The sequence below is a fragment of the Lepidochelys kempii genome, chromosome 5, assembly GCF_965140285.1.
Source record: "Lepidochelys kempii isolate rLepKem1 chromosome 5, rLepKem1.hap1, whole genome shotgun sequence".
Lineage (NCBI taxonomy): Eukaryota > Metazoa > Chordata > Testudines > Cheloniidae > Lepidochelys > Lepidochelys kempii.
In genome coordinates, this window is record NC_136384.1 from 118,235,232 (window position 1) to 118,250,993 (window position 15,762).

General features: G+C 45.5%; 1 protein-coding gene across 1 annotated transcript in view; it reads right to left on the bottom strand.

Annotated features, from left to right (window-relative positions):
• Positions 1–8,952: 8,952 nt before the first annotated feature.
• LOC144930579 (uncharacterized) overlaps positions 8,953–15,762 on the bottom strand; it is a 142,752-nt gene continuing 135,942 nt past the window's right edge. The window contains exon 3 of the mRNA XM_078853009.1: positions 8,953–9,082. Coding sequence (XP_078709135.1) covers positions 8,953–9,082 — 130 coding nt within the window. The remainder of the gene's footprint in view (positions 9,083–15,762) is intronic.

Genomic DNA, 15,762 nt, shown 5'->3' on the forward strand with positions numbered 1-15,762 from the left:
GGGCTGGGGACATATCTACATTATAATTTTAAATCAACCTATGTTAGGTCCACACTACCCTCCTTCTGTTCTTGGTGCACATCCTCTCCAGGACCACTTCCACCGGCTGGAGAGAGGCAGTGTAGGGGGCTGAAAGCCAGGGCTCTCAGCTCCCCAGAGCTCTCTGCCAAGAGCCCAGCTGACCCCTGGGGCTTCGCACCTCTCTGCTCCTAGCCAAGGAGATCTGCTCCTGGGGTCCAGTTGGCTGCCATGGTCCCAGCAGAGAGTGGGGAGCCGGCATCCCAAAGAACAGCAGGGCTCCCAGTGGAGAGCCCAGGCGGCAGCCCAAGCTGGGAGCCTGGGTGGCAGCCCGGCCTGGAGCAGAGACCCACAGCAGCCTGGCCGGGGAGCCAGGAGCTGGCTTTCTTCCAAGACAGCCAACAGCTGATGTAAGTAAGGCAGTGTCTATACAGACGCTGTGTCACCCTAAGTACACTGATATAAACTCTACATCTCTCGTGTCGGTGCAGTAGGGCACGTATATCAGCAGGAGCAAGGCTGTATTGTAGACACTGACATAGTTAGGTCAACATAAGCTGCCTGGGAAAATAATTTCTGCAGAATGACAACTTTGCCTGCAGTAGTTATAGTCAAGCATGGTAAACCAAGCATTATGAGTTTGGTTCAGCATACAATGGGTTACCATCTTCAGTGTCTGAATTGCAGAGTCATAATGCTGTGGTACCGTGTTATAAGACAAACACTGTCATAAACAAAGGAAAGGAGGGATGGTTTACTGATTGTTTACTAATGGAAAGACTTCCATTGACTACAATGGACTTTGGGTCAGGTCCTAAATACTTATTACTGGATCATGATGTGCCAAGGGAGCAGACACACAGAGAATTGACTGGTTAAGAAATCCAGGTTAATTTTGTAGATTAAGTTTGTCCCAGGAGGAACTCCTGGAAGCAGGGGTGCACTCCACCAGTTCTTCCCACCAAATAATTATGTGACTGCACCTCTGAGGAGGAGGAGTAGTTCAGATTTGAGTTTAATCATACTTTTCATTAGCACTAGAAGCTGCAGATCAAGCTTTACACAGCCCTAGATCTCCCTTTCTCCACCAACCCCTTTTAGGGTAAATGGAATTGTACTTTCAATAAGCCACCATTTGTTATACAGGTGCACAACCTGGGTGTGACACTAGATCTTGGACTGCCCTTGGATGTCAGGAGATAGTAATTGTTTTTCATGCAGGCCTGGTGACAAGAGTGTGACCCTTCCTCACCAACATGGACTTTGGCAGAATTACCCAGGCCTTTCCAAGATTTCATTACTGGAATGCTGTAGGAGCTACATATTGAAACAATTCAGTAACAAGGCAGTAGAGAATGTGGTGGCCTACTGGAGTTTCACACCAAGAGGAAATAACACCAGTTCTCAGGGAAAAGCACAGGCTATCAATGATTTCTGGGTGTAATTCTACGTATTGGTTTCAATCTATATAGCCTGAAATAGTTTGAGACCTGGTTACCTGACTGAGCACCTCTTTCCCCAAGCCATACTGTTGCAGTTATGGTGCATCAGTTCTCCTGATTATTACAGCTAGCTCTTTAATGCCTAGATTCAGCAAACCATTCCTGTTCAGCAAATTACTTATGCGTAGGCTTAACTTTAAGCATGTGCTTAAATTACATTGACTTTAATAGGACCTAAGCACATGCTTATGTCTTTTGCAGAACCAGGGCCTCAGGATTGAAAAGAGAAAGCCACTCTGGAAATACACTTCTGATTGATTTATTCTATTGCCAAATAATATCACCACTTGATTGTTTTATCTACTGTCTTGGTACCTTTGCGTTCTTCCTGGAAATATATGTATGTGTGTATGGAGACAGAGACTGAGAGATAGCTATAGATATAAAAACAGGAACTCATTGCTATTCAATGAAATTCCCCCTACAGGATCAAAGGAATTTTAATACTTCAGTATTGGAAGTAGCAGCAGCCTCTGAGACACATTGCCAATAATATCTCCAAGAATACACCACCATTATTTTTCCTTTAAACTATAACCCTCCAAATTCTTCCACAATTTTATTTTCAACTGTTAACTTCCCTATTTGTAGAAAGTCTAGAGAATATCAAGTCAAAGGATTTACTGAAAGTTACTCTTGCTGTATATAGCAATGGTGAAAAATCATCAGAGATAATTTACACTTTTTAAAAATTGTAAAGGTTACATGGATATTACATACAAAAGTTCAGAAATTTAAAAGATAATCATAAACATGTGCTTTTCAAATATTAGCTGCAAAAGGGCAACTTCAGTTCCAAGGCCAATCTCATTAGCAAGAAAGAAAATGAGCAGTAAGATGAAGAGTTTTTCCTTGTGTTGTAACAAGAGGTCAATGAGGGGCCAGCTTCAACATTTTCCTCATCTACAATGTAAAGGCAGCACGAAGTGAAATCAGACCTTGTCTCAGTTTAAATTCTATTATCTCTAACATTAACATATTTATTTGACGTTAGAGACAGCAGACCCATGGGAGAGCATGCAAAGTGTTTTATTTCCACTTGACTATTTCAGCAATACATTTATATGGCCCCTATTACCATAGTATTTAAGCACCTCACAAGCTTAAATGTATTTATCTTCACAATAACCTTGTGAGGTAGGGAAGAATTATCCCCACGAAGATCTGAGACACAGAGAGAGTAAGAGAATTGCCAAAAGATCACACAGAATATATGCGGCAAGACAGCAAACTGAACCTGGGTCTCCAGAATCTCAGAGTAGCATCCTAACCAAAGTAACATCCTGCCTTTCTCTTCCTTTGGCTAAGCCTTGTCTGTCCTTTGGGACTGACTGCAGAAAGGGTCCGGTTAGACTAGAAGGATGGGTGTGTGTGTGTGTCTGTGTCTGTGTCTGACTAGGAATTGGAGGAAGTACAGATTAATCTGAAACATAAAAGGAAAAGTGGTCCCTTACAGAAGCCCTGGTACTGGTATTATCAGAGTTAAGGTTTGGTTGATTTTTTCCATTACAAACCTCTTTCCTTCAAACCTTGTAATAATGTTGCTCTCCAATTACGGCTGAAAATTTGGTCTATACATTACCAAATCAACCCCAGATTTTTCTTTAAAAAAAAAAAACACTGGAAAAATTCTTATTTTTTGAAATAAGAAGGTGGCAAGGGATTTGATTTAGAAACAGTCTAAGGCAGGGGTGGACAAACTTTTTGGCCTGAGGGCAACATCTGGGAATAGAAATTGTATGGCGGGCCATGAATGCTCACAGAATTGGGGTTGGAGTGTGGGAGGGGGTGAGGGTGAGGGTGAGGGTGAGGGCTCTGGTTGGAGCTGCGGGCTCCGGACTGGGGACAGAAATGAGGAGCTCAGGGTGCAGGAGGGGGCTCCGGGCTGGGGCTGGGGATGAGGAGTTTGGGGTATAGGCAGGTGCTCTGAGCTGGGACAAAGGCAGATCAGGGCTGGGGCAGGGGGTTGGAGCACAGGGGGAGGCTCAGATATGCAGGCTCCGGAGGGTGCTTACCTCAAGTGGCTCCCAGAAGCAGTGGTATGTCCCTTCTCCGGCTCCTATGCGGAGGCGTGGCCAGGCAGCTCTGCATGCTGTCCCACCTACAGGCACTGCCCCTGAAGCTCCCATTGGCTGTGGTTCCCAGCCAATGGGAGCTGCAGGGGCAACACTTGGGGTGGGGATAGCATGAAGAGTGGAGTCCTCAGGTGCCCCTATGCATAGGAACTGGAAGGGGGCCATGCCACTGCTTCCGGGAACCATGTGGAGCATCCCCCGACCCGGCTCTGCAGCAGGAGCTTGAGGGCCAGATGAAAATGGCTGGTGGGCCAGACCCGTGGTCTAAGGGGCAAAATGTAAAGATCACTGAATACAAACAAAAATTAAACACTATTCGATGTCTAAATCATCTACATCAAATTCCTCCACTTTTTTCCAACTATAATACACCATTTACGTACCTCAAGTGTGGGAGTGAGAAACCGCGTTGCTGAAAATATGAGGTTGAGAATTCCAAACAGGGGAGTCAGACATGCAATTTTAAATGGAAGACTTGTTTGTAGATCTGCAAGACTGCTTGGAAAAACCCATCTTACTTGCTCCTATGCTAGTTGGAATGCACACTTTAGTTCTATAGGATGTTAGAGGGTAGACAGCCAAAATGAACATCCATGAGAGAGCATAAGGGGAGAAGCAGAGAGGGAAGCTGTTGAAGGACTGTAAAGATTTAGACCAAGATAACGGATATAACAATATGAGAAAGAGAAGAAAAATACAAAGATAAGGATTGAGAAGTATAAAGGAGATGGAGATGGGGACAGCAGAGCAGCTCACAGCAGGAGTTTGCCTGGGACTGGTAAGTATCCGAGTGTGTGTTTGTTTGCTTGCTGAGGAAGTATCCGAGCGTGTGTTTGCTGGGAGGGCAGTGTGAGAGCCTGAGTGAGTGTCTGATTGGCTGCTAGCCTGCAGGGGGCGGGCATTAGAGTGCCTGTTTGTTTGCGTCAGGGAAGCCTGGCTGTTTAAAAATAGCCAGAGCTTCGCGAACCAGCTGAGGGGCGGTGAACCAGCTGAGCAGCGGGGGACAGCAGAGCAGCTCACAGCAGGAGTTTGCCTGGGAGTTCGCCTGGAGTGAGCCCAGTGAGGCTTATGTCTTGCAAACTGCTCTGAGGAAGCTCATAGTAGGAAGGTGATATGGAAGGGGGGGGTTCAGCTGTTGTGACCTGCACTGGATGTGCCATGTTTGTCTTTCTTCCACAGGACAGAAGCGACTTTTTCTGTACAAAGTGCAAGCTGGTCTCCATATTGGAAGAGAAGATTGAAGGTCTGGAGCAACAGATAACGACCCTGCATTGCATACGAGAAACTGAGGATTTTCTGGACAAAACTCAGGATTGGCTTCTAGGGGCACAAAGCTCTAAAGATATAGAGCAGGTTGCACAGAGGAGCCAAGAGGCCAGTGAAGAAGCTTGGCAACATGTGACCTCCAGAAGAGGTAAGCGGAATGTCCGGGTTCCAGTAACACAGACACAGGTAACTAACCGCTTTCATGTTCTCTCCACAGGTACCGTTGCGGAGAGTGGACCAGATGATATGTCTGGGGCGAGAAAGCAGAAGGAGACTCCGCTGGTTGGAAGGCATGAGATGCGATGTCCTGAGGTTGAAGGTTCCACGACCACCACTCCCAAGAGGAGAAGGCGGGTGGTGGTGGTCGGGGGCTCTCTCCTCCGGGGGACTGAGTCATCTATCTGCCGCCCTGACCGGGAAAACCGAGAAGTCTGCTGCTTGCCAGGGGCGAAGATTCGCGATGTGACGGAAAGACTGCCGAGACTCATCAAGCCCTCGGATCGATACCCCTTCCTGCTTCTCCATGTGGGCACCAATGATACTGCCAAGAATGACCTTGAGCGGATCACTGTGGACTACGTGGCTCTGGGAAGAAGGATAAAGGAGTTGGAGGCGCAAGTGGTGTTCTCGTCCATCCTCCCCGTGGAAGGAAAAGGCCTGGGTAGGGACCGTCGAATCGTGGAAGTCAACGAATGGCTACGCAGGTGGTGTCGGAGAGAAGGCTTTGGATTCTTTGACCATGGGATGGTGTTCCATGAAGGAGGAGTGCTGGGCAGAGACGGGCTCCATCTTACGAAGAGAGGGAAGAGCATCTTTGCCAGCAGGCTGGCTAACCTAGTGAGGAGGGCTTTAAACTAGGTTCACGGGGGGAAGGAGACCAAAGCCCTGAGGTAAGGAGGAAAGCGGGATACCGGGAGGAAGCTCAGGCAGGAATGTCTGTGAGGGGAGGGCTCCTGCCTCATACTGAGAATGAGGGGCAATCAACAGGTTATCTCAAGTGCTTATATACAAATGCACAAAGCCTTGGAAACAAGCAGGGAGAACTGGAGGTCCTGGTGATGTCAAGGAACTATGATGTGATTGGAATAACAGAGACTTGGTGGGATAACTCACATGACTGGAGTACTGTCATGGATGGTTATAAACTGTTTAGGAAGGACAGGCAGGGCAGAAAAGGTGGGGGAGTAGCACTGTATGTAAGGGAGCAGTATGACTGCTCAGAGCTCCGGTACGAAACTAGAGAAAAACCTGAGTGTCTCTGGATTAAGTTTAGAAGTGTGTGCAACAAGAGTGATGTAGTGGTGGGAGTCTGCTATAGACCACCAGACCAGGGGGATGAGGTAGATGAGGCTTTCTTCCGGCAGCTCACGGAACTACTAGATCGCATGCCCTGATTCTCATGGGTGACTTTAATTTTCCTGATATCTGCTGGGAGAGCAATACAGCGGTGCATAGACAATCCAGGAAGTTTTTGGAAAGCGTAGGGGACAATTTCCTGGCGCAAGTGCTGGAGGAACCAACTAGGGGGGGAGCTTTTCTTGACCTGCTGCTCACAAACCGGGTAGAATTAGTGGGGGAAGCAAAAGTGGATGGGAATCTGGGAGGCAGTGACCATGAGTTGGTTGAGTTCAGGATCCTGACGCAGGGAAAAAAGGTAAGCAGCAGGATACGGACCCTGGACTTCAGGAAAGCAGACTTCGACTCCCTCAGGGAATGGATGGCCAGGATCCCCTGGGGGACTAACATGAAGGGGAAAGGAGTCCAGGAGAGCTGGCTGTATTTCAAGGAATCCCTGTTGAGGTTACAGGGACAAACCATCCCAATGAGTCGAAAGAATAGTAAATATGGCAGGCGACCAGCTTGGCTTAATGGTGAAATCCTAGCGGATCTTAAACATAAAAAAGAACCTTACAAGAAGTGGAAGGTTGGACATATGACCAGGGAAGAGTATAAAAATATTGCTCGGGCATGTAGGAATGATATCAGGAGGGCCAAATCGCACCTGGAGCTGCAGCTAGCGAGAGATGTCAAGAGTAACAAGAAAGGTTTCTTCAGGTATGTTGGCAACAAGAAGAAAGCCAAGGAAAGTGTGGGCCCCTTACTGAATGAGGGAGGCAACCTAGTGACAGAGGCTGTGGAAAAAGCTAATGTACTCAATGCTTTTTTTGCCTCTGTCTTCACGAACAAGGTCAGCTCCCAGACTGCTGCGCTGGGCATCACAACATGGGGAATAGATGGCCAGCCCTCTGTGGAGAAAGAGGTGGTTAGGGACTATTTAGAAAAACTGGACGTGCACAAGTCCATGGGGCCGGACGAGTTGCATCCGAGAGTGCTGAAGGAATTGGCGGCTGTGATTGCAGAGCCATTGGCCATTATCTTTGAAAACTCGTGGCGAACGGGGGAAGTCCCAGATGAATGGAAAAAGGCTAATGTGGTGTCAATCTTTAAAAAAGGGAAGAAGGAGGATCCTGGGAACTACAGGCCAGTCAGCCTCACCTCAGTCCCTGGAAAAATCATGGAGCAGGTCCTCAAAGAATCAATCCTGAAGCACTTGCATGAGAGGAAAGTGATCAGGAACAGCCAGCATGGATTCACCAAGGGAAGGTCATGCCTGACTAATCTAATTGCCTTTTATGATGAGATTACTGGTTCTGTGGATGAAGGGAAAGCAGTGGATGTATTGTTTCTTGACTTTAGCAAAGCTTTTGACACGGTCTCCCACAGTATTCTTGTCAGCAAGTTAAGGAAGTATGGGCTGGATGAATGCACTATAAGGTGGGTAGAAAGCTGGCTAGATTGTCGGGCTCAACGGGTAGTGATCAATGGCTCCATGTCTAGTTGGCAGCCGGTATCAAGTGGAGTGCCCCAAGGGTCGGTCCTGGGGCCGGTTTTGTTCAATATCTTCATAAATGATCTGGAGGATGGTGTGGATTGCACTCTCAGCAAATTTGCGGAGGATACTAAACTGGGAGGAGTGGTAGAAACGCTGGAGGGGAGGGATAGGATACAGAAGGACCTAGACAAATTGGAGGATTGGGCCAAAAGAAATCTGATGAGGTTCAATGAGGATAAGTGCAGGGTCCTGCACTTAGGATGGAAGAATCCAATGCACCGCTACTGACTAGGGACCGAATGGCTAGGCAGCAGTTCTGCGGAAAAGGACCTCGGGGTGACAGTGGACGAGAAGCTGGATATGAGTCAGCAGTGTGCCCTTGTTGCCAAGAAGGCCAATGGCATTTTGGGATGTATAAGTAGGGGCATAGCGAGCAGATCGAGGGATGTGATCATTCCCCTCTATTCGACATTGGTGAGGCCTCATCTGGAGTACTGTGTCCAGTTTTGGGCCCCACACTACAAGAAGGATGTGGAAAAATTGGAGAGAGTCCAGCGAAGGGCAACAAAAATGATTAGGGGTCTAGAACACATGACTTATGAGGAGATGCTGAGGGAGCTGGGATTGTTTAGCCTGCAGAAGAGAAGAATGAGGGGGGATTTGATAGCTGCTTTCAACTACCTGAAAGGGGGTTCCAAAGAGGATGGCTCTAGACTGTTCTCAATGGTAGCAGATGACAGAACGAGGAGTAATGGTCTCAAGTTGCAGTGGGGGAGGTTTAGATTGGATATTAGGAAAAACTTTTTCACTAAGAGGGTGGTGAAACACTGGAATGCGTTACCTAGGGAGGCGGTAGAATCTCCTTCCTTAGAAGTTTTTAAGGTCAGGCTTGACAAAGCCCTGGCTGGGATGATTTAACTGGGAATTGGTCCTGCTTCGAGCAGGGGGTTGGACTATATGACCTTCAGGGGTCCCTTCCAACCCTGATATTCTATGATTCTATGGTAAGAATAGACAGAGGATAACAGAGATAGCCAGAGAAATATCATAAGAAAGACAAAGAGCAGTGGGCATTAAGCATAATCAAGGTCTATACAACCAAACCTGAGGGCTTGTCTTCGCTACCGGTGTAAGTTCACCAGAGTTACGCTACTCTAGTTATGTTTTTCATGTAGCGTAGTCGACGTAGCTTCGGTCGACTTAGCACCGTGCCTTCGCTGCGCCACGTTGATAGGAGACGCTCTCCAGTCGACTTCCCTTACTCTTTTCGGGGAGCTGGAATATCGTGGTTGACCGGAGAGCGCTCTGTGGTCTTCACTAGATCTGCTAAATCGACCCCTGCTGCATCAATTGCAACAGTGTTGATCTCCCCATAGTGAACACAAGCCCTGAGTAACAAAAGTATGAGAAAGGAAGGCAAAAAAACTGGATGAACCATAGCAATGAGGATCACCACAAAACTCAAGCATCACCAAACAAACTGGAGTCATTGTGATCCAGGTTCAAGCCAGGATTTCTGCTAGCTGCACCCTCCTCTTCAAAAAGACCTTTCCGCCGTAAACATGTCACTCCCAACACTGATGCCTCCCTCTGCTCAAACACACCAACCAAGCAGTTTTTACCCCCAAAAGAGAAAAGTGCCATAGAATCCATAAAGTCCCACTAGGGACATCATTATTGTTATGATTTGACACAACAGAAACAGATGCTAGGATGATGGACGGCAGTATAATACCCTAAGGCAGGTAGGTAGTGAAGACAGTGGCAGGGGCCTTGTGTGTGGAAGGTCTACCCAGGAGGAAGGTTGCAATGGTGGTGGAAAGCAGACATAGCCTTCCCTTCACCAGGAGTGCTGCAGAGAGCCAGAGCTCCATGAGAAGCAAGTGTGCTGGCTGTAAGGAGCATGTGAACAAGGCATGGTGATTTAGCTAGACTTCACAGCATCTTCTGCCATCAGGGCTCCTGTCATAAATATAAAGGGAAGGGTAAACCCCTTTGAAATCCCTCCTGGCCAGGGGAAAGCTCCTCTCACCTGTAAAGGGTTAAGAAGCTAAAGGTAACCTCGCTGGCATCTGACCAAAATGACCAATGAGGAGACAAGATACTTTCAAAAGCTGGGAGGAGGGAGAGAAACAAAGGGTCTGTGTGTCTGTCTATATGCTGGTTTCTGCCAGGGATAGATCAGGAATGGAGTCTTAGAACTTTTAGTAAGTAATCTAGCTAGGTATGTGTTAGATTATGATTTCTTTAAATGGCTGAGAAAAGAATTGTGCTGAATAGAATAACTATTTCTGTCTGTGTATCTTTTTTGTAACTTAAGGTTTTGCCTAGAGGGGTTCTCTATGTTTTGAATCTAATTACCCTGTAAGGTATCTACCATCCTGATTTTACAGGGGGGATTTCTTTACTTCTATTTACTTCTATTTTTATTAAAAGTCTTCTTGTAAGGAACTGAATGCTTTTTCATTGTTCTCAGATCCAAGGGTTTGGGTCTGTGGTCACCTATGCAAATTGGTGAGGCTTTTTATCCAACATTTCCCAGGAAAGGGGGGGGGGGTGCAAGTGTTGGGAGGATTGTTCATTGTTCTTAAGATCCAAGGGTCTGGGTCTGTGGTCACCTAGGCAAATTGGTGAGGCTTTTTACCAAACCTTGTCCAGGAAGTGGGGTGCAAGGTTTTGGGAAGTATTTTGGGGGGAAAGACGCGTCCAAACAGCTCTTCCCCAGTAACCAGTATTAGTTTGGTGGTGGTAGCGGCCAATCCAAGGACAAAGGGTGGAATATTTTGTCCCTTGGGGAAGTTTTGACCTAAGCTGGTAAAGATAAGCTTAGGAGGTTTTTCATGCAGGTCCCCACATCTGTACCCTAGAGTTCAGAGTGGGGGAGGAACCTTGACAGCTCCTAATAAATTTGGCTTTCCCCAGAAGAAACCCCCATTTATTTTAGGATTATGGAAACAGGATATTTTTTTAGATTAAGGCACTGGAGTGAAATTCAGGGCCTGTGAATTCAGTTTCCAGCTGTGACTCTTAGGCACCCCAATATTCACCACTGTCATGTAATTAGGATATGTTTTGCATAAAGTATGCCTTGTAAAGTATCATTCTAAGAGTCTTGGTCTTCTAGACATTAATATCTTGTTAGATTGTATGTGCTACCATTGTATGTGAAGTTATGAAGTTTGGCTATAATGTATGTGTTACTGAAACATGTTCTGAGGTTGAAAACACCCACAAGCAGCCTTTCAGGTACAACAATAAAAAGGCCAAACAATGTCAATGGCTTACTGAGGACATGCACACAAGCACAAGCATTGCCCCAGGAACTGGGTACAACAGAAACCTCTCAGAGATAGCACCACACAATGGGAAATGTTTGTCCCAGCTCACAGAAAAAGAGCTTTCCAGCAAGTGGGAAGGAGATACAAAAGGGGGAAAGGACATCATGATGGTACCTCACCCTCCTAACTACAACACACCTGAAAACCCTTGAGGAATAAAGAGTGAATTGTGGGAAGTGATGGTCCCAGGCTAGAGGGATTTCTAGTCTGTGTATGAAAACTGGGAAACCCAACCTGCAAAGCGAAGGCAGCTTGTGCCTTAAGAATCTGCCAGCCTGTTTATCACTCAGGGTGAGAATTTGCGAATTCATATCCTACCTATCTAGTATGTTAAGGTCAGTTTGCATTTTTGTTTATTTAGTAGGTAATCTGTTTTGATCTGTTTGCTATCACTTATAATCACTTTAAAAATCTAACTTTTTGTAGTTAATAAACTTATTTTATGTTTTAATGCAAATCTGTGTGTGTTTGATTAAGGTGTCTGGGGAAAATCTCAGCTTGGTTGACACAAATGTGCATGGTCCTCTTCACATTGAGGGAGAGGCGGACCGGGGGTTAAACCTGTATACTGGCCAGATTTGACCAGGGCAGGATGGTACTACTCGGAGGTCCTAGGCTGGTGGTTAGAGAGCCTGCATGTAACTGCAGCAGGGTATGTCCCTACCTGTGTGAATGCTGGGGAAACTGCAAGCTTGGAAGGCTTTCAGCTTGTCACAGCAACACAGTTTGAGAGGGAGCCCAGCCTGGGGGGTCAGAGGGCTCAGTGGTACCCCCGTTCTAGGTGGCACACCAGGGGAACCCATTACACTGGCTTTGCCATAGACTTCTTGTGTCACCTTAGCACAGTCACAAACTCTTTGTGCCTCAGTTCCTAATGTCTACAATGAAATAACAGTGTGCCTTATTCTCCTGTTTTTGTCCGTCTTTCCTATGTAGATTCTGATGTGTTTGGAGCAGGACTCCTCTTTCTGTGCATCTGTCCAGCACCCAACATAGGAGGGTCCTCAATCAGAGCCTCTAGGTACTACTGTAATACAAACAATTAATTTTATACCACAGCAGTCACTGTAGTATCCAAGAATGAATGGTGGTACCACCACCATTTGTCTTGCCTGATGGTGATTTTCCTCTGAAGCAATACCAGTCTGGGTGTCTCTAGCCCACAACAACTGATCAATACAATAAACGCTAAACACTAAAACAAGGACGTTCTCAGTGATGCGTCACAGACTTTTTAATATAGCAGAATTACTTTCCAGAGATACAAACTTTTCCAACCAAAGCCCTCCGAACTTTCCATTGGCTTTCCCTAATACACCCACATGGTATCATCAACCTTAAAAAAGTACCATGTCCCAGTTAGATCTAAAATGAGGAGCAACTGGGGGAGAGGGGGAATCACCACCCTATCATATTCCTTAGCTTGTATAAACTATGAAGTGCTCCAAGCCAAGATACAACTGACATAGGACAAGTGTGTGAGAGAAGAATATTGCAAGGTTCTTTTGAAAGTGTTGGTTTCTTTTAAGAAGCATGGAGAGGCTTATGAGGAAATTGAGGTGAGGACGGAACATAAAAAAAGAATAACAATGTACTGAAGAATACACTCACATGTGCACATAACAGAGTTTTCACATATGCTCACCTACATCTATCTAACATCCTTAAATCATCAAAAGGTTTGCTTGATGAAGGGTTTAAGTTCTGCAAGGTTTGGCCCTTTTGTCATTCTTCCTGTTTCACTTCTTAATAATAAAAGGAATTACCAATCATGTCTTGTGATAAAAGGGAACAACTCCCCAGGTTATAATTCTAATTCTAATTAAGGAGGAATATCAATAGGGTGGCAGCTTGTCACAGCATAATAGTCTCCAGCAGTTACATACAAAAAAATGGTAAATGACTTTGCATTTAAAAGCTGCATGTCAATTAAGTGCTCAGGAAAGTTACTCATGAAAGGAAAGGAGCAACGGCCTGGGAGAGACTGAAATAAGTATATTTTTACTGCCACACCAAAACCGGAGTTTGCTAATTCAATATCTGTTTATATTCCATATATGGATGCTGTTCCCTTGCACCATTAGGTGGTCTTCCCCTCACAAGAAAGTCATCCTCATGCCACCAAGACACACTGCAATGGACCACTTTGTAAAAGCTGCTTCTCAGTCCTCAGAGAAACGGGAAGCTTCCTCAAGGCCAAGCATCTAAGATGTGTGTGGTGGGGGTGATGTTCAAAGGCATCAGAGTGGAAACTAAGGACCATGCTGTGGCTGGTCCCAGTGTGGATACAAAAGCGGTTGGGGCCAGGGGGACAGAAGGATGGAAGGAGCCTTTCCTCATTGGTACTTCAGTCTCCAGAAGGTAGCCAAGCCATAGCCCCTTCCACACACTGGTGATCAGATAATGCTCAGACCCCTCCTCTTAAATAGTACCACATCCATTGCACTTTGTCACAGTTTCAGGGCAACCGTACCTGTATTACCCCCTCAGGGGCACACACTTCAGGCTCCCAGCTGTTCCCTCTCTTGTGTGAAGCATCTCACTTCCTCCGGACCAGTGTTAAGGCTCCCTGGATTATATTGTCATATTGTCAGCAAGCCAAATTGCCTAAACAGGCCAGTGCCTGCACTTTGCTTTCGCTCCAAAGGCCGTGTATGAGCAATGTATTACCCACTGTTAGAAGGAGCCATGTGGTAACTTACAAGCACCTTTATTCTTATGGCAAAAGCACTACAGAGAAAACATTAAAACAATTAACCTCCTATAATCATGGTAACAGCTCACCAGAGTTAACCCATCAGCCTTGTGGTTAAATCCTTCCAACTCTTCAGAGCTGGGCTCTCAAGGCAGCAGCCACAGAGCTTCCTGCAGTGGGGGGAGGTTTCTGGAGGTGGAAGTGGGTCTGATCTCCCCGAGAGCAGCCATACAGTGGAAGAACAAGTCCTATCCCTCCCCAGCCTAGCCACTAGCAGCTGGAGCCTGGTGAATGGTAGGAGCCCCTGGCTGGGGTGCCCCCAACCTTGCCCTTTTCCTCTCCAATATCTAGATTTCATGGGGGAGGTCTGATTTCACGGTCCGTAATGGGTTTTTCACAGCCATAGATTTGATATGGCCCTATACATAACCATTCATTTAAAATAATGGAACCTAAAGATGCTGCATGGTGTTGCAATATCTGTCACATCTCCCCCACTAGAGAGGCTACATATAGTCCTGGCCCACAATACATAAAAAACACTTAACATCATCAGGTCTTTCAAGGATATTGCAGGAAATTGCCGTATATGTCACACACTTATCAGAAACTCTGGAGGGAAGCTTCATGGAGTTTTCTCTAGGGCACTGCAACTCTGTATCAACCTCTACTTAGGCTGGACTATACCTTAATGGTACAATTTCACTCCAATTATTGAGATAAAGTACTGATCCTTTGACAATGACCTATAATATGGATTTTATTTCTGTGCTATCAAATGATAGAGTAGATGTAATCTTTTTATCTGATGGATATTTTATAGGTTATAGTGACATTTGCTCATCCTATCATTACTGATTTTGCTACTGTCTAAAATAATGTATTTTGAGTTATACCTAGATTTTATGTTTAAATGAAAAAGAGTCCTTGCAATCCGATGTAGGCAAGTAACTTGGAATGAATCATTTATATTACAAAATTTCATCTCTCTTTTAAAGAATTGTCTGCCAGCAGATTGAATAACAAGTAAATTTCAGAAAGCTGCAAAGTTATTTTACAAATAATTTCTGCTACTACTTCTGGATCTGTAGGTTACTTTCTATTAGTTCATTGTGAGCCTTTGCTAATTGACATTTGAGCTTATCAGGTAGTTCCGACTGGACAACAAGATCACATGGAACTCTCTCAATGTACTATTAATCAATTTTAAACAAATTTTGAATTAATAGTGAAGTATTTGCACTAAACATTAGGTTTTTTTCCCTGGACATCTTCAGAAAGCCTCCAGCTCAGCAAATGTGTAAGTGCCTTGCTGAATTAGCAGCTAAAGTGAACACAAAATGGCACATTTTTTTTTTTTTAAAGATAAACAGTTTTCCACAAACCTTATCACCACATGCCCAGTTCTAGTTCAAATCCAATCTAATTCATTGGGTGGGGATTTGTGTTCGGGAAATATAAATAACTCTTGAGAATGTGTGCAATATTATCGCGGTGTTTACAATTGATGGGCCTGCTGCCACACCACTATTTTAGTGTAAGTGTCATGGCTACTCAGTGTTGTGGTACACCAAGCCTTTGAAGGTATTCCATGCAGAGCCAGGGGTAGTATGCCTTGGAGTTAAAGCACTGAATATGCTTCATTTGCCAAGCCCTATAGGTGCTAGGATGGAGGGGTCCTAATATAAGCTAGGAACGCATCAACTAGAAGTAACGGAGGAGGAAAAGGACCTTGGAGTATTGGTTGATCATAGGATGACTATGAGCTGCCAATGTGATATGGCTGTGAAAAAAGCTAATGTCGTCTTGGGATGCATCAGGAGAGGTATTTCCAGTAGGGATAAGGAGGTTTTAGTACCGTTATATAAGGCACTGGTGAGACCTCACCTGGAATACTGTGTGCAGTTCTGGTCTCCCATGTTTAAGAAGGATGAATTCAAACTGGAACAGGTACAGAGAAGGGCTACTAGGATGATCCGAGGAATGGAAAACTTGTCTTATGAAAGGAGACTCAGGGAGCTTGGCTTGTTTAGCC